Below are 26,104 nucleotides of genomic sequence, written 5' to 3'. Positions count from 1 at the left end.
ACGAATTAACTCTAATGAAAACTATGGACTTTGGGCGATGATGCTGTATCAGTGTAGGGTCATCAATTTTAACAAATCCACTCTGGGGGAGGATGCTGATAGTGGGGGAGGCTGTGCATGTATGGGGTCAGGAGATACAGAAAGTACACTCTGTACTTTCTGCTCAATTTTGCTAGAAATCTAAAACTGTTCTTAAAAATAAACTCTATTCAAAAGAAAAAAAAAAAAACTTTCCACAAAGAAAACTCCAGACCTAGGTGGCTCTACTGGTGATATCTACCAAATATTTAAGAAAGACTCATACTAATTCTATACAAACTCTTCTTGAAAATTGAAAAGGAAGGAATACTTCTCAACTGATTTTGTGAAGGCAGCATTATGCTGATACCAAAACCAGACAAAAACTTTACAGGAAAATAAAAATATGGATCAACATTCCCCATTATGAACACAGATGCAGAAATTCTAAACAAAATTTTAACAAATCAAATCCAACAATATACAAAAAAGATAATTAATTCATCATAACCAAGTGGGGTTTACCACAGCAATACAAGGTTGGTTTAATAGTCAAAAATCAATCAATGTAATTCTCTACAGTAACAGACTGAAAAAGAAAAACCATATGATTATGTCAATAGATGCAGGAAAAGCATTTGATAAAACTCAAATACCCATTCCAGATTAAACTCTTAGTAAATTAGGAATACAAGGAAATTTCCTCAATCTGATAAAAAGATCTCTATGAAAAAACCTACTGCTAACAGCAAACATCATCCTTAATGAGTAAAGACCACTTTTCTTCTAAGATCAGGACCACGCCAAGAATATCTGCACACACCACTTCTACCCAACACTGTACTAGAGGCTGTAGCCCATGCAACAAGGCAAGAAAAAGAAACAATAGCATCCAGTTCAGAAAGAAACAAGACTGTCATTATTCACAGAGGCATCATCATCTGTGTAGAAAATCCTACATATATTTGGCAAAAGATGTATAAGGCCTATACAATGCAAACTATACAACATTACTAAACTAAATTAGAGAAGACCTACATACATGAGGTGATATACTGTGTTATGAGTCCTTAATACCTGGAGTTACATTGTGTTTCATAGTTCAGGTGATGCAATATCATTAAAATGTCAATTCTCCCCAAATGGATCTACAGATTCAACACAATCACAATCAAAATCCCAGCAGACTTCTTTGGTGAAACTTAACAAGTTGATCCTAAAATGCATATTGAAATGCCAAGGATTAGAATAGTCAGAACAATTTTGAAACAGAATAACAAACTTTAAGGACGTACACTACCTAATTTCAAGAAAAGTGGGAGGAGTGGAAGAAGAGGAAGGGATTGCAAAGAGGTATTAAAAAACTTTTGGGGTGATGGGTATGTTCATTATACTGAGATGGTGACAGTTTTACAGATACATACATATCAAACTGTTGACTTTAGTATGCATAGTTTATCATACGTAAATTATACCTCAATAACACTGAAAATAATCTCATGCTGTCCTCATGTCCAATTCTTTTGAGGTCATATTATAATTTCCATTTTATTGATACAGAAACTGAGACTTAGAGAGGCTAAGTGACTTGACCATGGTTACAGAGATAGAAATCCAGGTCCTTCTCTCTCCAGAGCCCAAGCTCTTAAGCTTTAAGCCATACAGGTGGAAATGCTTTTCTACACACTTGTCATTCATCAAACAAGTACTGACAAGCATTGATCCTGTCATGTACCAGACACTGCTTACTCACTGCTTGCCATAAGGGACATAGCAATGACAGATGAGGTCCTACCCTTGGGAAGCTTTACATACTGCTGAGCCCAGAGCCCTTCTCAGCTTGACTTATTAGGGCTGCCTATTGCTTTTCTCCTTATTACATCCCTGACTTCTCTCAAAAATTAAGAAACAATTTGTGAGTTTCTGCCATGTGCGAGGCCCATTCTAGGCCCCCTCTTACACAATCTTCTTAACCATCATAACACTATGAGATGGGTATCATTTCCACTTTACAGACACACAGAAAGATGAGGGAACTTGCCTATGATCACACAGCTACAGAGTAGCAGAGCCAAGTTTCAAATGCAGACCTTCCTGTCTCCAAAACTTATGATCCTCTCACTACCCCAAACTTCCTGGGATCATGCAGTTGTTCCTATGACAAAAGTTCAAACAAACCCTCTTTTCCTTGCAGACAAAAATCCCAAACAGGCGCCAAGTCCCCATGGATGAAAACAGCTGTTCACCAAAGGCTCTGTTTTGTGTTATTAATTCACTTAAAAGGAAATTTGGTTTCTAACCAATACTAATGTCATATCCATGCTCAAGAAGGAAAAAAAAAAAATGAGTCTCGAAGTTGCAAAGTGTTGGATCAAATGTGCTGCTGGCCTGTGTGTGCAGCCAGTTCAGACTCCTGCCCCAGTAGCCTCTCCCCACCCTTCAGGCAGGTCTTATCCTGTGGCTCAGAGAGGAACTCCAGCCCTTACTCTTATCTCCACCATGAAATGAATGGAGTTGGGGGGAATTCCTTTTCTACTCTGTTTCCATTGTGACAAGAAACTGTTAAAACAAACCAATTCCTAGAAAATGTGCAAATAACAAATGTGAACTCAGAGCAGTAACAAATTAGACAGCTGTTTAGCCTCTGGGTGTGAAGTAACAACAGCTCTAATGAGTCTTATGCTGGGAGCCATGCTTTCTATGCCTTGGCCCCAACTTGTGGACACCAAGACTGCCCCTACTGCCTAATCCAGTTTTTTGAACAAAGAGAGGCAGATAGCATAGAAGTGGAAAGGATTCAAGGGATTTTAATATTATTACTATTGCTACATCCTAAATGTATTCGACAAATAACAAACAACATCAGGCACTGCATTAGGTCACAGGAGTCAGGGATGAAGAGTACTGGCATGATCTCTGCATTCCTGGAGTTCACAAACCAGGAGGGAGACAGACTTTGAACTCAAACTTTTAAAAGTCATAATATTTCAGTACAGGGGTGAAAAGTGCCATACATAAGAAGTATGAGGCGGCTATGAGAGGGAGCATGAGAAGGAGAAGCACTATCTCAGAGCTCTGACTGCTCATCATCTCCTGGAGGCAGAGCAGAGCATTCCAGGCAGAGGGCACAACCTGTGCGGAGGTGCTGAGACAGGAGTGAACACCAGGGAGGCTGTGGTGTGCACACAAAGTGGTGAACTGGAGCAGGAGAGAGTCAGGAAGTCTACTGCTGGCCTATTTCACAGAGCCTGGGAGGCTGCATGAAGGCGGATCTGCATCCTAGGAGCAGTGGGGAGCCACAGAGGGCTCTAAGCAGGGCAGGGACATGGTCAGACTTTGGCTTTAGAAAGATGTCTCTGGTTCCAAAGAGGAGGCTGGGGGATGGAACTCAATGTGAGGACACGTGAAAAGGCTGCTGCCATCATTCAGAGGAGGGGTGGCAGTGGATTAGACTAGGCTGGTGTAGCAGAGAGAAATGGTCTGAGAAAATTGCCCAGCATGTGACCTGAGAGAGGGGTTTTAAGGATGTCAGCGAAACCAATCTCCACTTTACAAATGACTGCCTGCTGGCCACATTATTCCCTCTCCGAGGGCCAAACACTGATTCCAAGGAGCAGCAAAGACACACAGGGTTTGTCCGACGTCCAACATTGACCTCGGCTTTCTGGAATGCCTGCTTCTTCAGAGCAGGCAAACGGCATCCAGACAAAAGGCCAGAGGGTCAGGTTCCTGGACCCACAGGCAGTGTTTTCCTGAACTGCAACGTGTCATGTGGCCTGGAGGAAACTGTGGGCTTCTGCAGGGAGTCTTCCATTCCGACAGGCCAGCCTTTCTGTAAACCAGAAAAGGACCCAACAGATGCTGGTCAAGTCAAGCTCAAGGTCTCAAGCTCCAGCCTGATGCAGGGAGGGTGAAATCGAATCCCTCTAGAGTAAGTGTCCCAGAGGAATATGTCTTTTATCTGCAGAATGCCTCCTTTGTCCCAAAACACTTCTGTTAATGCTGCTTCCACTTCCTCATTCTAACCAGAACTGCCTTTTCCCTAAAACACACTTAGGAGGAACTTAGCAGGTTCCCTCCAGGGCCACAGACAATAAGGAAGAGGGAGAGGACCAGCAGGCCCATCCAGACCACCCCTGGCCTGCCTTTCACTAACATTGAGCACCTGGTCTATGCCTCAAACCCAGGAATAGATACTGGGGATGTTCTGGCTCCTCACCTCCAAGGCCCACAGTCCAGGCCCACAGCTTGTCTTCTGGGAGGCCCAAGCCGGGTCCTGACACCTCTGCTTCCCCTCCATGCTGCTGTCTGCTCTCCCACCATGATGCTCCCTTGCCTGTAGCTCTGGCTCGAGTCTTCCCCTCCTCCCCTTCTCCTATTGTCATCTCCACACACTTCACTAAACTTCTCACTTCCGGGTGCCCCCATGCCTCAACCTCTTCTGTGCTCCACAAAAGCACCGCCATCACACCTTCAAGCACAGTCACCAGAGCCACCCCACCTCAAAGACCCTGAACTCTGAAATCCTCCTCCCTCCATTATTTCCTGGCTTCCCTCCCCTTCCCCTAACCAAATCTGTGCTTTGCTCTCTTCTTGACTTTTGGTCCTTCAGCAATGATGACGATGATGATGATGATGATAATGATGATGATGATGATGATGATGATGATGATGATGATGATGATGATAAGATGGGGTCTCGCTATGTTGCCCAGGCTGGCCTCAAACTCCTAGGCTCAAGTGGTCCTCCCATCTTGGCCTCCTGAGTCCTTCAGCCTTTTTTCAGGCCATCAGCTGTCTCTGGCCCTTCTGGCCTCCCTCCCTACAGGCAAAACATTGCTGACCACCCTGCTTGACTTAACTAGGCCTCCTCCTACCTCTAAGGCCACTTTCTCTGCATCCTTCCTTCTGCTCCCTAAGTGGACAGGCCACTTTTCTCCAGGCACAACTACAGCCTGCTTCCTCTCATCTTGGCCCTCGCAGCAGCCTCACAACCAGTATAACATCCAGCCCTGCCCTTCTCTCCAGTGTGACCACCTTGCCTCATGCAGACTGCTGCAAAATCCTCCTAACTAGTCTCCCTGACTACAGTGGGTTCTGTCTCAGTTGAAATGAACGTCTTAAAATACAAATTTGTCCATGGTGCTCCCCTTTTAAAATCCTTCAGAAGGCTGGGTATGGTGGCATACACCTGTAGTCCCAGCTACTTGGGAGGCTAAGGTGGGAGGATTGCTTCAGCCCAGGAGTTTGAGGCTGCAGTGAGCTATGATCGTGCCATTGCACTTTAGCCTGGGCAACATAGCAAGACTTTGTCTCCATTTTTTGTTTTTTTAAATCTCCTGAATGCCCAGGGCTAACAAGATAAAGCTCAAACTCCTTAGTTAGGCAAGTCTAAGCCTCCCTTCCAAGCCTCACTGCCCTCTCCTGCCCAACTCAAACTGCCTGGCCCAACCTGGCTCTCTTGACACATGTCCATGCTCCTCAAAAATGCCAGGCCTTGTATGTCCCGGTTTCAGTGCAAGGCCTCTGAATCTCTCGCCCCCGCCAGGCTTGAGGCTTTTCCTTTCTTGCCACCTCCTTTGCTGCTGACCTCACCATTGGTCCTTGTATTTCCTGGCCACTCATCCTCTGGATTTTGGTCCTGGTCTTGCAGGAGAGACCTAGATACACTTCTCCCGTCATGACAGACTTCTCACTGTTCTCCAAATACCCACATGCAACTGAATCTGTCTGCTTTTGCAATGTTCTTGGCCACCCCGTTCTCCTGGCCTCCTTATTCAAACATCCCTTCTGTGGGACATGCTCCTTGCCTTCTGCCCATCCCCACCCTCACTCTCTCCTTGATACGCTAGCCCCCCAACCCCTGAATACTTCTTGTTTACTATTTATTTACATATCTGCCTGACTCAGGTTGGATTGTGCCGAGGTCCCCTTCATCGTCTCTCCAGCATTTAGCACAATAGACTGATGAATGAGTAAATGAGTGAAGGCAGGGCCGACTACTGGGAAATCTGACAGTGGGGGTGGAACAATGTTGGCAGGGGCAGTGAGAAGACTGGAAAAAACATGAGCACTTAGGAAAGCTTTCCACCTCACTGAAATTGGTACCCACTGCAGTTCGTTTCCATCACACTGAGGCCCACTGTACACCCATGCCCCAGCTGCCAGTCGGCAAGGGAATGAAACACTGACTTCTGGTAAGCCTTTGGCATGCACCAGGGCAATGATGCCCTGGCAGAGCACAGAACTGAGGGAAGAGCAGGTTCTCCTTTTCTTCTCTCAAGAACACCAGGCACTAAAAGTAGTATTAAATTTTGCTAAGCATATCACCCGTCTTTTCAAAGGTTATTCATTCTGCCTGAAATTCCAACTGCACCCCAACTCCCCAAATCACCAATAAGAGATGATCTCTTTCAGCCTTCAAGGCCTAGTGATAATGTCGCAACCCCAAGACTGAGTTCCCCACATGATGTCTGCAGGGCCCCTAGGGCACCATGGTGTATGTCTTGTTCTAGACCTCAGCCTCCCAGCTATCCAGGGCACCAGGAGGTGAACCTAGGTCTGAAGGATCCCAGGTACCATGCTCTTAAACACTCTGCTACACAGGTATCACCTCCTCTGGGGCACTGGCTCCTGCACAGGCATCACTGAATATTCTGAGCAACAATCTCGCATCTATAACCCACAGTGCCTATTCAAACTATACATTGGTGAAATGATAGCCACGCGTGACTAGGAACTTGCTTTGTACAGGCACCGTACTAAGTTCCTACATGCCCACTGTAAGGTAAAAGCTATGATTTCCACCCCCCGCCAACTTTACACATGAGAAAATCAAGGCATAAAGAAAATACAGGACTTGTCCTAAGCTTCCAAGCTAGAGGGGTGAGGCTAGAACTCAATCTCAGCTTCATCAGATCAAAGTTCATGCTCTTCAAGCTGTGTGGCTTTAACAGACCCAGCAGCTCGGCTCTGACAGAACCCTGGGCTGAATAAAGCACAGGCTGTGCCCATTTTCAGCACATTCTCAGAACAGCAGTTCCCCTTGATGCTGCTACATGTTAAAACTAATGACAAAAACAGTTCTGACATTTAGACCAGCCTCTGAGACACTGCTGCGCCTTCAACTCCATAGGCTGGGAACTGGGCATACTGACAGACAGATTTGTTAAGGAGCTCTGGTAGAGACAAAACACCACCTTGAAAAAATACCCTTTTAGAAGGCTGCTGCCACCAGGACCTTCAGACAGACCTCCTTTACAATGCAGCCCTTGCCCCGAGCCCTGGCAACCGGGAATCCACCCTGCAACCCAATCCACCACAGTGGCAATGGGGTTCTAGGCCACAACTTGTAAGTTCAACACAGCTGTGAGATATTATGCTACAAAGCTGTATCTGCATTAATACACCAATTTTTGATAAACTTGGTCACTCGTTAAGAGTCACCAGGGGACAGGGCAGTTATGGTTCCGTATTTGTAACTTCCATTTTCCTTACTCTCTGCCAATCCTTAACTCACCGTCTGCCTGGCTTCCTCTAAGCCCTGAAATGATGTTCTTTGTGGTCCCCCTTGCAGAAACCAGCAGAAGTCATGAAAAGCCACAGCTCCACCTCAGTTATCAACTGCATTTGGAAATGTGAATCTTCAAAAGGCTGAGCTCATCAGGAAATACCCTTGCTTTGCGGGAAGTGGTTATACCACAAAACAGACACCCTGGTAATATCGCTCCTTTGGCTGGCACACCCCCTCGCTTGGCAGTGTGCCTAAACATAGCCAGATAATGTTCTGCTATGGCACTTCCCCTATCATTCAGGCATCCATTCACCCTCCACTCATTCAACAAATATTTATTATGTACTGTGTTCCAGGTACTGGGATTACAACAGGGTATCTCAGTATGCAGACCCTCTAGAACCAAATTAGCATAACCCTCCTTTTCTGTCCTGGTGCTTCCAAAGACCTTTAAGGGAAAAGTCCAGGGGAGAGGCCTACTTGGATATATAAGTAGTAGGAAAGAGAGAAGACAAGAAGTAAAAGAACTAACTGCAAGAAAATGTTAAAATTTGACCAGGAGTCTACTGCTTAGTAGTAATATTGGTATTATTATTTTAAAATTATTTTACATATATATGATGGGATAATTAAAAAAGTAAGTAATGTTGCTAGGAACCAACATTGTCATTGTAAAATAAAATATATAAATATCAAGGGAATTAAGTAACAACTCTATAATGTTAGATTTGAATTGGAAAGATCAGTATTATGTTAGTCAAATTTTTACAAGATAATGTAGTATAACGAACAATCCTCAAATCTCAGATGCTTACAACAGCAACATTTATTTCATGCTCATAGGTCTGTAGATGATGCAGCTCAGCCCAGCTCTGCCAGGTTGGCTTTGGCTTGTCTCAGTGTGGAATCTAGACTTCAGGTCGGTTCAGGTCAACTGTAATGTCCTCATTTGGGGACTGAAGATAAAGAAGCAACAGCGGTACATCATGGGGAAGGGAAGTTCCAAGACAGCTGGCCGAAGCTTGCCACGCCTCTCAGCAGCTCAGCTCAGATCTGCACACTGCCATGCTGCCCACATTCCATGGGCAAAACCAAGTCACAGGGCCAAGCCCAAAGTCAATAGGGTGGGGAGATATACACCACCCACAGTGAAGGTATGACAAGGAGTAAGGAGGGAAGGAAGAATTATGGAGAAATAATGTCATCTACCCTAACTATGAACTCATGATTTTTTCCTTTTAAAAAATAACTGTTTACTAGCTCTGTCCATGGCAAAGGCCTAAAAGCAATGGCAACCCAGTAATACTAAGCAGTCTTCACCCAGATTATGGTTTCTAAATTATTCCCCATTAAAACAAACCCCCTGAAGGAATGCCTAATTCCAGGTCTGCAGCAGAAAATATACAACATAACCCTGGGGATCTTGTTGGGCCAAAAAGCAGGGAAGTGATCAAAAATGAATGGGATCACATTAAAAAGATACAGGAGCCAACATAAAAGGGATCCTACTGGCGAAAGACAGGACAATTTGTATACCAAAAAGAATGGTGACTACAACTGACTGAAACACACAGGATGTATAATAAACATCCACAAGTTCATTATGACGGAGGAGAGAGACTGCTCACCAAAAACAAAACAAAGCGGTTACACACCCACAAGTCACCATTAAAGGTAAGTAGGGTACCAACTGCTTACTTTGAAAATTGATAATTAAAAGGAAAGAATTAAGTATGTACAAGTAGCCCTAGCTGATGAGGAAAAATTCTTCTTAAGAATTTCAGCTATAAGAGTCAGGCGTGGCAGCTCATGCCTGTAATCTCAGCTACTGGGGAGGCTGAGGCAGGATAACTGCTTGAGGCCAGGAGTCCAAGACCAGCCTAGGCAACACAGTGATATCATGTCTCTTCAAATTTTAAAAATTAGCCAAGCATGGTGGCACATGTCTGTAGTCCTAGATTCTCAGAAGGCTGAGGCAGAGGATGGCTTGAGCCCACGAGTTTGAGGCTGCAGTGAGCTATGACCACACCACTGCATTAGAGCCTAGGTGACAGAGCAAGACTCTGTCTCTGAAAAAGAAAAAAAAAAAGGAGAGAAAAGTCACCATTTTGCTAGGCCCAATAAAATACTCAATTCAGGCAAAGATCATTGACAGATGAAATAATTAGGTAAAAGGTAGATGGGGAACTTCACAATGAAGGAATAAAACAGTCACCACCTGAACCCATCAATAAATCTTCACATGACACAGAGCAAAACAACTGGATGTCTCCTAATGTGATATGTGATAGAAAGTACCCAGCACCACCCAGGACACATTCTTCCCAAAAAGACTGACCCAAAATCCAATCAAGCCTCTTGGGTTAACTTCTAGTTGAAAGAAAATAGGCGACAAGTGAACAAGTTAAACCACCAAGAAGCAGCAGAATATTCACAATTTAGAATATTACACAGTGCAACTAACCTTTCAAGAAGTTAAGCGCATGAGGGAGGAGAGGGAGGATGGACTACACTAGAATCAAAAGGAATTTGAGAAACATTACAACCAACCAAATGCAATGTGCAGGCCCTGGAATTGTCACGGCTATTAGTGGGTTTTGTTTGTTTTTGAGACAATTGGGGAAATTTGAAATTCCCCCAATTTGATCCTAAAGAATTATGGCTAATTTTGTCAGGTGTGATAATGCTATTGTGATTATGGTAGAAAATAACTTTCTAAAGAGCTATACATCTGAAGTTTGAAGGAGGGAAATAATAAGATGTTAGGCATTTGCTTTCAAAGATTTCCAGGAATAAATAAAAGAAAAAAAGAGGTAAATGAAGCAAATATGGCAATTGTTGGATCTAGGTAACAGGTATACAAAGGTTCATTTTACCACTCTTCCTATATAAACCCAGTATGTGCATACACATATCTATTCGAAATCGTTAACAATAAGAAATGTTTAAAAAGAACAGGGCTGGGCATAGTGGCTCACACCTGTAATCCCAGCACTTTGGGAGGCCAAGGCGGGCAGATCGCCTGAGGTCAGGAGTTCGAGACCTGCCTGGCCAACATGGTAAAACCCCATCTCTACTAAAACTACAAAAATTAGCCAGGCGTGGTAGCAGGCACCTATAATCCCAGCTACTTGGGAGGCTGAGGCAGGACAACTGTTTGAACCCTGGAGGCAGAGGTTGCAGTGAGCTGTGATCACGCCACTGCACTCCAGCCTGGGTGACAAAAGCAAAACTCCATCTCAAAAAAAAAAAAAAAAAGAAGAAGAAGAAATATTTTAAAAGAATAAGAAGGAAGGGGAACTGAGAGGCAGGAAGATAGGAGGACAGCAGGGCAGTGGGCTGAGGCAGGAAGGCATGTATCCTAGGGCAAGCCAGAGACTGACACAAAGGGACACTGGTGGGTGACAACCACAGTCACAGCCACAACAACGACAACAGTAATAATAGCAGTAAACTCTGAATAAAGTCTTTAACCTCTCAACACAATGCCTGGTATGCACTACACATTCAAAAATGGTTGATGTTGTTTTACTAGGTTCTAGCCTCTGTGCTAAGTACTCTATATGCATTATCTCATTTCATTCTCCAAATAACCCTATGAGGGAGGTACTCTTACTATTCCCACTCTATGAATGAGGAAACCAAAACTCAGAGAGGTGACGTAACTTACCTAAGGTCACATAGCTGGGGCACTGGCAGAAGCAGAATTGTGAAAGTTCCAGAGTTAGACTACCTGTATTTGACCTCCGGACCTGAGGCCTGTGGTAGGCAGTCTCCAAGGGGTCCTCCACTTCCTACTTGCTGGTGTCCAGCTCTTGTATAGTGCTCCCCTTGGTGAAGAGGGCTGATGTGTCATATTAATAGGATACTGTGCAAATGACAGTATGTGACTTCTGAGCCAGGTCACAAAAGTCCTTGTTGGCTCCTGTCTTGTTCTCTTGGGTCACTCATTCTAGGAGAAGTCAACTGCCATGCCATGAGGACACTCAGTGGCTCTATGAACAGTTCCACATGGCAAGGAACAGAGGATTCCTGCCAACAGCCAGGCATTGTGCATGAGCCACCTTGGAAGCAGACCTTCCATCCCAAGTCAAGCCTTCAGATGACTACAGTCCCAGCCAACATCTTGACTACAACCTCCTGAGTGACCTTGAGCCAGGATCACCCAGCTAAGCCACTCTTGGATTCTTCACTCACAGAGACTGTGAGAGATAAATGCTTATTATTTTAAGCTGCTAAATGTGGGAGTAATTTGTTACATAGCAACAGAGGACTAATACAGTAATCATGGACTAAGTTACAATACTTAACATGTCTGAGCTTTAGCTTCCTCACATATAAAACAAAGACAATAACAGCAGGTACATCATAAGATTGTGATGAGGATTAAATGAGACCCTACATCTAAGGAGCCTAGCCTAGAGCCTGCACACAGTAAATGCTCAGGAAAATGTAAACAGCCCAGGCTACCCAGCAACAGTCCACATCAGCACCCACCCCTTTTCAACCCTGTGCACAGTGAGCCACTGGGCATTTAGGGCTTACATCAGAGGGCTAGGAAGCCAAGCAAGGACACAGAGGCAAGGGTCTGCATGGGCAAGGGTGTTGCCCACCACTCCATCACTGGGAGCTGCCCTCCAGACAAGCACCAGAAACTCAAGGACCCCCATGGCGGGGAGGGCTTTAGAAGCCTTTATGTTCAAATCTCCCCTACTCCTCCATCAAAGCAAGTGTCCTTGACCACATCCTCTGTGCATGCTAATCCAACTACCTGGAACATTCTTCTTCCAGGACCATCCCGAATACTATCCAAAAGTATCCAGGTCTCACCATAACTCCTCATAGCTTGCTCAAAGCCTTTCAGATCTCCAAGGACAAGAATCATGGCCCTCAGGTATCTTCTTTTTTTCAGGCTAAATACCCCCAGCTCCTCATTAATAAGCACAGAGTTGGCAAACAGCATGATGAGAAAGCAGAAATCTGAGCCAGGGTGGAAAAATGACCAGCTAGGAAGTGGCTGATGCCTTCCAGGACAACCCCAGAGGTCCAAATCACCATATCTAAACCCAGCCAGGATCAATTCTCCAGTTGTGAAGGATCTGAACAGCCTAGGAAAGGCTCATAAACTATATTGCTTACACAATGGAAGCCTGGTAAGATGGCTGTTTCCACATCAAAAGAGGTAAGAGCCCACTGTGCAGTGCAGGAGTCAGGCTACACCCACATGCAACAGGGGCTGAGAGCTTGAGCTCTACGGTCAGGGCTCAGACAGGCCTGGTTCAAGTCCTGGCTACAGGGTCCATGGTTAATATTCTTCTTCTTATCTCTGTGGGCTGAATTAAGGGTAATCTTAGTAACTAGGCAAGAAAAAATCTTTAGAAAATTAGGATTTCAGCTGGGCGCGGTGGCTCACGCCTGTAATCCCAGCACTTTGGGAGGCCAAGGCGGGTGGATCACGAGGTCAGGAGATCGAGATCATCCTGGCTAACGCGGTGAAACCGTCTTTACTAAAAATACAAAAAATTAGCCGGGCGTAGTGGCAGGCGCCTGTAGTCCCAGCTACTCAGGAGGCTGAGGCAGGAGAACGGTGTGAATCCGGGAAGCGGAGCTTGCAGTGAGCCGAGATCGTGCCACTGCACTCCAGCCTGGGTGACAAAGCGAGACTCCGTCTCAAAAAAAAAAAAAAAGAAAAAGAAAAAGAAAATTAGGATTTCACAAAGCAAATTGCTATCGGTCTTACAATCACTACATCCCTGGTTCTCATCCAACTGGGAACCCACTAGGGTGCCCAGTCAAAAGCAGATTCCTGAGTCACACTCTAAACCTAAGCATTTGGAATCTCTAAGGCTGAAGCCTAGGCATTTGTAATTTTTTTAAAGAATTCCCAAGTGGATTCTGATGCACAGCCAGGGTTGAAAAGCACTAGTCTACAAGTTTCCTGATCTCCTGGGAGCCTAGGTCACTCACAGCACCCATCTTGCTCTCAGATGCTGGCCTCTGCATCCTTACAACTGTACTTTATTCATGCCCTTCCAACTCTGGGGTGGTCCGGCCACAACATGGCAGGCATCCCCAAGAAGAAAATTTTCAGTTTTCAGTCTGCTAACAACATCAGCAAAAAAGCTGGGGCAGCTCCCAGGGTGCTTCCTTTGACCACAGTTTTGACAATGAGGAACAAACTCTTCCATTTTTAGCTAACACGTTATAGATCCAAAATGTTCAAGTCTGGGGTTTCTCCAGATACCTCAAAGCAACTAGTTCTGAATCCTCACTCTGCCTCAGAATTACCTGGGAAACTTTTACAAAATAGGGCTGATTAGGTTTCAGACCCCCATCAAGAGATTCAAGTTCAGATTCAATGGTCTGTGGGGGAGTGTGGGGAGGGGGCTCTGCGTACCCCCATGTTTCCAAGACTGTCCAGGTGATTCTGATGTGCAGCCACGATTAAGAACCACTGCTACAAACTACAGTCTTGAAAACAAAACATCTCCACTCTAACATCTTGTCACAACTTGAACTAAGATATGTGTTGATGAGGTACCTTCCAAACTGCGGCACCCTGGGGAAAAGTCTTGGTCTGGCCTTGGCTATGCCTCTGAAGAGGAAGAAACCCCCACCCGCTTCCCTCCTTCTAGCAGCCTGGCAATGATCCCAGTCTCCTGGGCACATGCAGGTTCAGGGCTCACGGCAGGTGGGCTGCCCTCCTTGATGCTCGGATGAAGAATAAAGCCCTAAATGTCTAAACTGCTCCAGATCAGAGCTAAGCAGAGAACGTAATCAGAAATAGCTTCAGCTGAGAACTAAGGCAACCATCACACACCTATTCTACCAAAAGGCTCCAAGAGGCAGTGATTTGATGTTGTTTTTGATTAGAAAGAATGGATCATACCACACTAGAACAAAACAGAAAAAGAATGGAAGTCAGCCAATTCAAAAAAAGCAAACAAAGCTCTGTTCCCCAACCCTAATGAACACAACACACAGACACAAGCACACACACACACACACAATAATACAATAATACAAATAACTGCCACGTCTTCACATAAATGCTGAACAATGCTAGTGGTACTAGTTTCCTCCTAATTTTTAGTAGACTAGGTGCCAGCTCTTGGAAGGCTTGAACACTATGACTTTGTGTTAAGATATGCTCTTTGTCAAAGTCTTAACAGTCACAGTTCTGTAAGAAGAAAGGCATTAAGTTAAGAGTATTCTGGAATTCACACCCTAGTTGCAGTACTTTTTGATCTACCTCCCCAACCACACTCCTCTCCTCTGAGGTCTGAACCTCACTCACAAGGCTGGGTCCCTCAGTGTTTGCCCATGTTGACCACATACTCTTGGCCTTAGGTGACTGGACCAGCATTGGACATATGACTATGCTGGCCTGGACTGAAATCTGCTGGTCCCAGTCTGGGGCGGTGACTTAAAGATCATGTAAACGTGGGCCCTTTGGAAAGGCCAAATCAGGTCAAATCAGACAAGAAAGCAGGAGAAGGAGAGGTAAAAGTGGAGCAGGAAGTAGTGACTGCCTGTGTCCTGGTGGCTCTCTGGGTGCCTGAACTCACCCCATGAATTCTGTAAAGTGACCCTTTATCCTTGTAATAAATTCCTCTTCAGCCTATTCAGCTACTTTTTTTTTTTTTTTTTTAGACAGAGTCTCGTTCTTTTGCCCAGGCTGGAGTGCAATGGCACGATCATGGCTCACTGCAACCTTCACCTCCCGGGTTCAAGCAATTCTCTTGCCTCAGCCTCCCTATTCAGCTACTTTGAAATGGATTTTTGTTTACCTGATCTCACACGCACACACACATACACACACCCTGGGTAAAATAACCAAAACCTTGTTATCAATTGCCAAACATTTCCAGGAATTTTTTTAAGACCAAAATCAACTTTTTACCCTTTACTGAATATGCTGTTTCTAAAAATATATATATGCTTTTTTTTTTTGACACTCACTATTTTGCTCAGGCTGGTCTCAAACCCCTGATCTCAAGTGATCCTCCCACCTAGGCCTCCCAAAGTGCTGGGATTACAGGTGTGAGCCACCACACCTGACCAATATATGCTTTCAATGTAAATATGTACATGTTTGCTATGGCAACTGGTTTCAAAAATAGAAACAAGGCAACCACCAGAATTTGGGATCAACAAAAGGAGAACTTTCTAGAAAAATGTTCCCTCACATCACTTCTTGAAAGTAAACATTTTCAGCAGGAGGAGCCTGGGAAAAGGAATGAGGGTGTTAAGACCTGACTCTCAGGCATAGAGTCCTGTGGGTACCAACTGCTCCCAGCCCTGCCAGAGTAAGCCAGACAGGAGACATTCTCTGGAAAATCCAAATAACGGGCTCAAAAACATGAGCACCATCAAGAATAGAATGGGGTTTAAATCGATAACATGCATTTATAGAGCCTTCAAGAGAGAAACTGAGAAATGGAGTCACTCTAACAGTGGCTGACTAAATCCTCGCTGCCCACCCACAGCATTAATAGAAGAGGAGAAAGACAAAGTACAGACCTCCGGCTGGATAGCTTTAAACACAGGTATATCCATTAATGTAATCTGGCTCTGCAACAAAAGAGAATTAATTTTAGAAAATACTGTACATCAAAGATAACTGTCATGTTACTTTATACAGAGTCATATATATTCATAAAAGTTATATGTTCCCCTTTGAGATAAAAAACAAGACCGAATACAGTAAAAAATTGGATACATTTCTGAAATGCCTCTCCCATCCCTTCCCTCTCTTCATAAATCCTGATCCACACCCTTCTTTCTTGAATGTGAGATGAACTTTCAACTTAGGAATTGAAGAAGTTGTTTGGAGGGTGGGCATGGGAGAAAAGGGAACAGTTTTATTTGGAAATTTTCATACTAATTGAATTTGTATTTCAAGCATGAACTACTTTTGTAATTTTTTAAAGCTGTAGAAACAATATTTTAAATTAGAATGCTAAACAGAAACACTATTACTATAAATTAAGTTCATTTTAAAGTTGTGGCTTATAGAAATTATATTTTTCTTCTGAAGTCATTGATACTGCCCCTAAATTATATGGTAGAGTGCTATTCAAGATGCACCCACAGACCATCATGGGACCACAAACTGTTTATTCCACCAGCCCACAATGAGAGAAGTACAGAAGCTGAGAGCAAGCATTTGGAACTTGCATAGCAATTTTTTACATGACCATGACATTTCCATTATATACATTTTAAGTATCTGTCCTCAAATTATTGGAAATGGAAAAAACTAGTCCTTCACCACAGCCGGCTTAAGAGGCAGCAATGTCATCAATAGAGAAGACACACATCGGGTTAAAAGGCTGCGCTCATCATAAGAACCTCATCTGGTGACAGTAAGAGGAAGCATCATCCTGACCATTTTTCAGACCAAGGCATGAACTGAACTACCTTCACATGATCCACCTACCTCCATGTCACATGGGATGCCAGATGTCAGTTAAGAGATGCCTCTGTGACACACCAGGGAGAGGAGAGCTGAAGACCTTTGGATGCCTTTAATGTGAGAAGACACTCTGTCCATTGAACACAGGCCATCCAGGATGACATGATACAGGGAACAAATGGGCTCTGGAGTCTACAGAGCTTGGGTGTGTGTCTGGACACTGTCACTTAATGGCAATGTTCTCTTTGACACACAATCTCTCTCAGTCAGGTACCACATCTAGAAAATTATGACAATAATCCCTATTTTACAGGGTCTCGGTGAAAATTCAAGACAAGAGGTAGTGTTCCTGGCACCTGACAGATGCTCAATAAATACATAAGAGAGTGTTTATGTTTGTGTATCTGAGTGTGTGTGTGTGAGTATATGGTGTGTGTGACAGTGTGAGTGTAAGTGTATAAGTGTGTGTGTGAGGGTGTACGTGTGTGCATGTGTATCAAAGTGTGAGTATGTGTGTGTGAGAGAATGTGAGTGTGAGGGTGTGTATGTGTGTGTGTCAAAACGGAAGCCACACAGATGGGCTCATGTACTGGCACGTGAACTTACGGTTCCTGACCAATACATAAGCTAACAAATAAGGGACTATTAATTTGGTTGAATATCCATGCACTGAGGTTGCTCTAAAGAACATGTTTAAAATCCAGTGCGCCAGTAAAAACCCTTGTATTAAGAATATATTGGAGAAAAATGGCAATACACTCAAAGGTGGTTCAAGGTCACTGGGTTCCTGAGAAGCACGGGATACAGGCCAAAGCAGACCATCCTCAGGCAGAGTGGAGAGGAAAACATGCGGCTGGCTTCAGTGGAGAACCTCTTTTTCCTCTCCCAGGAGCTAGTGTTCCTCATGGAAACGGGTGAAATGCTGCCACCAGCCTGGCTGAGAGGTGGGAGAGAGGACCAGGAATAAGGAAGCACTGGAGCGGAATCTGAGCTCTTCTGCCTCCAGGTTCCACCCAACACCTCTTGATGTCAAGGAGACTCTTGACATCAGTATAATGTATCTGGCCCTCATAATCTGGGTGTTGAGTGGCCATAAGCCCTGAAGGCCTATAGGTCTATGTTTCGCCTACAGCTACATGGCTCAGAGCTATGTCCTGAGCAGTGCAAACAGACTGGCATTTCTTCTGCCAGATCCATCAAGATTGTTAGCCAAGTGTTTCTCATATTTGGATTAAGTCTGCCATCCTGGGGAACAGAAAGGCCTTGTAAAGACAGGAGATTTGAACTGAAAGCTCAGAGGACCTTGGAAATCTCCCCTGCAGTTCAAGTTAACACCCTATCCGGGAGAACCGGCAGGATGTTTGCAATGTCATTTAGGAAAAGAACCAAAAGTCTGCTAATGTGAAAATGAGAAAACTTCCTTTCCATCCTGCCACCAGTTCTAGGGTTTGCTACTGAATTTCCAGATGATTTATTAAAGCAGTGACCTTACATTTCACATTTTTTGGATGGTCCAAATTTCAAATATTCTGCTCTCTACTCAGACCATAAGTCAGAAAATGTGTTCAGGTGTTTTATTCAAAACAAACAACAACAAAGGTCACCAGACTTAGACTAGCTAGTCCGAAACACATAATGAGGTTTCAGAAGAATATCTCCTATTTCTATCCTTTCAATTCTGACCAAAAAAGATACAGTGCCTAGAGCGAGGATATTTTGATACAAGATACTTACAAAGATCATCAGATTATCGATTTCATGCCATTTTACTAAAAAGCCAAACATATGTTAAAGAGGTTGCTGATGACTAATCCTTCCCCGGAAGTTTGAACACTCAAGGCCACTCAGTTTTATCAAAAAGGGGGGTGGGAAGTGTGGGTATGGGGGTGTGGTAAGAGGTGAGGTCAGGTCCCGTCACACTTCATAGCCAGCTCTCGGGACCATCTCAGTGCCCTGTCCCTCCCTCAGGAGAGGTACCTTGGTTTCCTGGAGAGAAAAGGCATTTTCTAAGAAACATGAGACAAGGAGCCTCCCATTCTCGTTTCCAAGCAGCAAATCCGGCCAGTAGTGGGGCTGAGCGAGAACACTCATAAGTCTCTTAATGGCCTATCCTTATTTTGAGAAAGAAAGCATTAACATAAGATGTTCAGTCAAGCTAGTCACCTGGCAATGGCTTCCTTAAGCCTACCTAGTCCCTTCTCCCATCTCCTCCTTCCTCCTAGTCCAGGGCCCTCTAAAAACCCAGGCTTTTAAGGGAAATGCTACTTGGTTAGCCAAAAGGAAAAAAAAAAGTTTTTTTGCATATGTTAAATGTAGTATTTCTCCTCTCTAACAGTGGCCGACTAAATCCTCTCTTCCCAGCCTCAACCTTAGTGTAAGGGTCTTCCAGACCCCAAATACACAAACAAAAATGCCGTTGGCTTTACCCCACTCCACCAAGGCATGGCCAAGACGGCTCACAGAACAAAGAGTAATCAGCTCCAAAGATCTATTCCTGCTTTGACTCACAGAACCACAGAAAGCCCATGTCTGGCAATTTTAGAAAAGTGTCAGGGGATGGGCCTAGGAACTGTTCTGTTCCTTTTGAAAATTAATCAAGCAGTAACTTATTTAAAGCTTTTTTAACTTTTTATTTTTAAAAAATGTCAAACTAGGCTGGGCGCAGTGGTTCACGCCTGTAATCTCAGCACTTTGGGAGGCTGAGGCTGGCGGATGACTTGAGGTCAGGAGTTCGAGACCAGCCTGGCCAATGTGATGAAACACTGTCTCTAATATAACATACAAAAATTAGCCAGGTGTGGTGGTGCATGCCTGTAATCCCAGCTACTCAGGAGGCTGAGGCAAGAGAATTGCTTGAACCCAGGAGGAGGAGGTTGCAGTGAGCCGAAATCACACCACTGCACTCCAGCCTGGGAGTGAGATTCTGTTTCAAAACAAAACAAAAAGTCAAATCTACAAAAAAGTCACAAAGACAAATACTATATGACTCCACTTACATGAGGTAACTAGAAGAGTCAAAATCATGGAGTCAGAAAGTAGAATAGTGGTTGCTGGGGGTTGGGAGGGGCGGAATGGGGAGTTGTTTAATGGATACAGAGTTTCCATTTTGCAAGATGAAAGCAGTTCTGGAGATTGGTTACATAACACTGTGAATGTACTTAACACTGCTGAATTGTACACTGAAAAATGTTAAGATAGTAAATTTTATATTATGTATATTTTGCCACAATCAAAACGATAAAAAGAGCCACCCCAGAAGTTCTTTAATGTGACTTGTCCCAATCACAAGTCTCTCTCCCACCAAAAGTAACCATTATCCTGACTTTCTTCAAGTTTTTTAAATAATTTAATCACTCAAGTATATACACCTATACATCACAGGGTAGTCCTGTCCACTTTTTTAAAAATTTGTTAAGTGCTATCTACCTACCTACCTACCTATTTTAGAGAGAGGGTCTTACCTGTTGTCCAGGCTTGAATGCAGTAGTGTGATCATACCTAGTGAGCTAACCTCAAAATTCTGGGTTCAAGTGATCCCTCCTGCCTCAGCCTCCTGAGAAGCTACAACTACAGGTATAAAGCCACCATGCCCAGCTAACTTTTTAATTTTTTGTAGAGATGGAGTCTAGCTCTGTTGCCCAGGCTTATCTCTAACTCCTGGCCTCAAACAGTCCTCCCACCACAACCTCCCAAAGTGCTGGGATTACAGATGTAAGCCACCATGCTCAACCTGATATGTACTTTTTGTTTGTTTGTTTTGATATGGAGTCTCGCTCTGTTGCCCATGTTGGAGTGCAATGGTGCAATCTCGGCTCACTGCAACCTCCACCTCCCGGGTTCAAGCAATTCTCCTGCCTCAGCCTCCTGAGTAGCTGGGACTACAGGTGTGCGCCACCATGCCCGGCTAATTTTTGTATTTTTAGTAGAGACGGGGTTTAACCATATTGGCCAGGCTGGTCTCAAACTCCTGACCTTGTGATCCGCCCACCTCAGCCTCCCAAAGTGTTGGGATTACAGGCATGAGCCACTGCACCAGCCGATATCTACTTTTTAAATCTCTTTTAATCTACAAATATTCTCTCCATCCCTTTATATTCCTTGTAATACATCTGCTGAAGAATCCAAGCCATTTGACCTACACAGTTCTCCACACTTACGGAGCAGGTCAATGTGTTCTTCCATTCTTGGTGTGTCTGCAAATCAGCAGCTGAACCCAGGGACTTCATCAGACACAAATGCATCCCTTTGGCAAGACTGCAGGTGGTGGCACACTGCTTCATAAGGAGGCACACAATGGCTCTCCTTTTGTAATGTTAGTGGCTATTGATGTTCACTGCTTAGATATTTTCATTCACTGGGGTTACAAAATGATGATATTCCAATTCTTTCATTTCTTTTCCTTTTCTTAACTGAACTAATTTAATAGACACTTTCCCTCATCTACTGTTTGGTTATCCAGTGCAGTTAGTTCAAAAGTAAAAGGCAGGACAAATGTTTGATTCTTTCCTCATATTTACCAGTTTTTAAGATTATAAACTGCCCCATTATCATCGAAAGGTGACCCATTGCTTGATGAGTTTCAATCATTTGCAATTGTTATCCCTTTGAAGCTCAAATTGTGCCATGATGGGGCAATGGGAGCTTCTTCTAGCTAGCTCTTGAGTCCTTTTGCCACGGACCCTCCTATTCCTTCACAGCTTCCTCACTGGGTACTGGGAAGATGTACCAGGCTCATCTTGAACATGTCCTTTCCCAGGTTTGGAATCAACTAGTTCTCTGGAAGCCATGGGTTCTTTTAGTAAGAAATGCTATTTCAAGACCACAATGCAGAATTCATACTGATATTTCCAATTCAAATTCAGGGCATTTTTAAAAACTTACTTAACCTCTTCTGTATTATATCTGTATCTCCTTTCTTCTATTTTGAAAATCTTGGTCTCAAGGAAACACAGTATACTAGGATTCCAGAATCCCCTAAGTTTTCATTTACTTTATCCTATAGTCATACTATATCTACCATCTGGGCATACATTCATTACAAACTATACCCTCTATCTTCAATCCTCATTCAGTCTTAATTCCACAAGTAATTGCATGTTTACTGCTCTCTGTCTTTATAGTGATGGTTCTCTAATTATGTTCATTATCTAAGATTCATTCTCTCATAGATTCCTCAGGAAGGGCTCAGGGGAATAAGATTCTGAGGCCTTGGAAGTTCACAACAGTTTGTTTGTGTCCTTTATACTTTAAAGTCAGTTTTGCTGGATATATTATAAATTCTTTGGCTCACTTTTTCTTTCTTTCCTTAATTATATAGTTCCATTTCCTTTTGGCAAAAACGTGTTTCTGTCAAAAAAAGACTGATGGTAATCTAATCATTTCCTGTATATGTCATTTGCTGTTTTTGCCTAAATGTCCAAATGATTTTTTTTCCTTTAAAAGCCAGTAGTTTGTAAAAAAAATATGTCTTTAGTATTGACCATTTGGGGTTGACATTCTTGGCTTCATGGTGTGCTCTTTCAATATGCAGTTTCGAATCTTTTTTTTTTTTTATTTCATGAACATTTTCCTAAATTATAGTTTTAATTATTTGTGAAGTTCCCTTGCCTTTTTGTTCCCTGCTTTCAGGCATTCCTATTATCTGTATGTTGGATGTTCTTTGGCTATCATGAATATTTGTCACTTTTCCCCAAAGTCTTATTCTTTCTTCATTTATTTTCATGTGAAAAAGTTTCCTCCTTTAGGCATTTTCTGTTATGTTTATGTGTTCCTGTGTTCTACTAGTTCAATCTTCATTTCCAAAGAATTCTTTTATTTTTAAGTCTTTCCTAAGTTCTGTCATCTCATTTCTGAGATTTTCGTGTTTCTGATTTATGATCTTCATGTGTGATCTTAACATATCTTAGCTCATTTAAAAATAAACAGTTACAGGTTTTGTCTGTTTTGTGGCATGCTTTCATTGTCTATAGGGATTCTTGTCTCTTTTTTTGTATAATAACTTTGAATGAGATTTGACAGCAATAATTTCCTGTTGCTTATTTTTATGCAAAATTAGTTTTCCTGAGCTTTTACAGGGCAATATGGTTCAGAGTACCTCTTCTAACTTCACACAGCTCTGTTTTAGGTTGCTTTCATGTAGTGTTCAACACCATAGCCACTATTTCTTGAGATTTCTCACACACACACACACACACACACACACACACACACACACTCTTAGATCATCTTTTGCCACAACTATCTCAATCCTTTCTGATCATTTTGACTCCACTCCATACTGAATTTCTTAGGTATGCAGCATCATTCTAGAAGGGACCCCTTAATTGCCTGGTTTCGAGAGGTCATAATGGCTATTCCACAGATCCCTGCTACTCACCCATTATTTGAATAGTCAAAATCCCTGCCAATTTCAGCTGCTATTCCCACCCTGACCCACTGAACTTTCTAGCAAATACCTATTGACAACTTTGGGGTTCTCTTATTCTCAAGTCTATCAAATACCCCAATGCTTATTCTGCTTTCTCCTCTACAGATGCTGATACCCTGAAGGTCTTGTGGATGCTGGTGGTATATATTCAACCACTTGTATTTTGGGGGTGATGAAGATAACTTGTCACCTAGGTTTACTACAATTTTGTTCATGGATTTCAGGGTTTGCTATCTAGTTGTTCTGAATGTTCACAGTGGGGCAGTGGGGGAATACGGATTAAGAGATAATTTAAAAATATGCTACTGCCACCACCATCTTCCCAGAATCACTTAAATAATTCTTTCAGTGGGTTTTCATGTCTGGGTTTTTTCTTTCACTAGACAGGAAACTAAAATGCCAGTTGGTCTGGTTCAAATCTAACACCTAGGCACTCCAGTGCTTTCCCAGAGGCCAAAGACTCCAGAGACCTGGTTTCACATGTAAGCTAAAGACACACTAGCTCCAGCAGGGACAGCCACAGTTTTAGCACTGTATTCTCAAAAAGTATTCACCATCCTTCCCTACAGTCTTCCCAGCCTCAGAAAGGCAGCCTGAAGCAAGCCAAGCAATACCCTACGGCTGAGGCTAGAAAACCAGGCCCTGAGTCTCACCAAGGAGTCCTGTTAGGCAATGTTTTTCTATGACGCAGTCTAACTCTCTGCCATTCCACAGGGTAAACAGCTACAAAGGGATTTTTTAAGCCTCATTATTGCTTCTTTCATGAAGCTAAAAAACATGACTCTTAAGAGTACAAGTAAACATACATAAATAGAACATAGAAGCTAGGCCATCAGCCTGCAAGATCCATGATGTCCTCTAAAGGAGAGGCAATACAGCTTTGTGGCTAAGAGTGCAGACTCTAGTGTTACACTGTCCAATATGGTAGCCACTACCCACATGTGGCTACTGAGCATTTGAAATGTTGTTAGCACTATAAAGTGTAAAATACACATTGGAGCCAGGTACAGTGGCACAAGCCTATAGTCTGAGCTATTTAGGAGGCTGAGGCAGGAAAAGGGCTTGAGTCCAGGAGTTCAAGGCACTGCACTGCGGTGTAACTGCACCTGTGAATAGCCACTGCACTCTAGCCTGGACAACATAGTGAGACCTTGTCTCTTACACACACACACATCAGATTTTGAAGACTTAGCTTGTAAAGAAAAAGAATATAAAGTATTTCAATAATTTTATGTTGCTTATATTTTAAAATGATAACATTTTAGATATACAGGGTTAAATAAAACATTATTACAAGTAACTTTACCTCTTTTTTTAATGTAGTTACTAGAAAAAATTTTTTTTTCTCTTTTGAGATGGAGTTTCGCTCTTTTTGCCCAGGCTGGAGTGCAATGGCGTGATCTCGGCTCACTGCAACCTCCGCCTCCTGGGTTCAAGTGATGCTACTGCCTCAGCCTCCTGAGTAGCTGGGATTACAGGCATGCGCCACCACGTCCAGTTAATTTTGTATTTTTAGTAGAGACCTGGTTTCTCCACGTTGATCAAACTGGTCTCGAACTCCCGACCTCAGGTGATCCACCCGCCTCAGCCTCCCAAAGTGCTGGGATTATTTATAGGCATGAGCCACTGCACCCGGCCGATTAGTAGAAAATTTTAAATTGCATACGTAGCTTACATTGTATTTCTATTGGAAATCACTGGTCTACAGTGTCAGACAGCCCTGGTTTTAAATCCCAGCTGTGCCATGTACTATCTGTGTGAAGAGACAACTTTCTTAAGGGTTGACTCGCTTATCAGTAAATTGGGAATAATAATTATACCTAATCTATAAGGCTGTTATGAAAAGTAAATTAGATAAAGCATGTAAAACATTTAGCACAAGACCTAGACATAATCAGTGTTCAAACACAGGAGTTGCTCTTATTATTACTTCCTAGCATTACATGGGTAATTAGGAGATGAGAGTTTCAGACCTGGCTCTGCCAATACCTGGCTATACAATCCATGTAAGAAAATTAATCTCTTGGATCCTTACTTTATCAGAAAATTGGGAGCTAATGATATGCCTCATTGAGTTGCTGTAAGAACTGAACTCTTGGCCAGGTGCGGTGGCTCCTGCCTGTAATCCCAGTACTTTGGGAGGCCGAGGCGAGCAGATCATGAGATCAGGAGATTGAGACCATCCTGGCCAACATGGTGAAACCCTGTCTCTACTAAAAATGCAAAAATTAGCTGGACATGGTGGTGTGTGCCTATAATCCCAGCTACTCAGGAGGCTGAGGCAGGAGAATTACTTGAACCTGGGAGGCGGAGGTTTCAGTGAGCCAAGATCCCGCCACTGCACTCCTGCCTGGTGACAGAGCAAGACTCTGTCTCAAAGAAAAAAAAAAAAAAAAAAGAATTGAACTCTTTCAGGCAATACATATTTTCTGAGCACCTACTATGAGCCAGGCATATTTTGGGCACTGGGAAAAAACTCAGTGAACAAGTCAGATAAGTTCCCGTCCTCAGAAAGTTTATATTCCAGTGGGAGAGATATGAAATAAAAAATTATTATTATATAGGCTGGGAGTGGTGGCTCACGCCTGCAATCCCAGCACTTTGGGAGGCTGAGGTGGAAGGATCACTTGAGTCCAAGAATTGGAGACCAGCCACAGCAACACAGTGAGATCTCATCTCTACTAAAAATCAAAAAAATTAGCAGGGCACGGTGGTGTGCACCTGTAGC

At 43.3% G+C, this 26,104-nt stretch overlaps 1 protein-coding gene across 14 annotated transcripts in view; it reads right to left on the bottom strand.

The window, feature by feature from the left end:
* Positions 1-26,104, bottom strand: part of RALGPS1 (Ral GEF with PH domain and SH3 binding motif 1) — a 298,720-nt gene that overhangs the window by 222,891 nt on the left and 49,725 nt on the right. For 12 of the 14 annotated variants that reach the window (XM_058444878.1, XM_032165158.2, XM_058444882.1 and 9 more), the window contains exon 4: positions 16,055-16,105. The exons of 1 other annotated variant lie outside the window; for it this stretch is intronic. In XM_058444878.1, coding sequence (XP_058300861.1) covers positions 16,055-16,105 — 51 coding nt within the window. Of the gene's footprint in view, positions 1-2,469; positions 3,851-16,054; positions 16,106-26,104 lie in introns of those variants that run through there. One more of the 14 variants, XM_032165161.2, reaches the window with a different exon arrangement.

Source organism: Hylobates moloch, unplaced genomic scaffold, assembly GCF_009828535.3.
Source record: "Hylobates moloch isolate HMO894 unplaced genomic scaffold, HMol_V3 SCAFFOLD_10, whole genome shotgun sequence".
Lineage (NCBI taxonomy): Eukaryota > Metazoa > Chordata > Mammalia > Primates > Hylobatidae > Hylobates > Hylobates moloch.
This window is presented reverse-complemented; position numbering and strand designations above follow the sequence as displayed.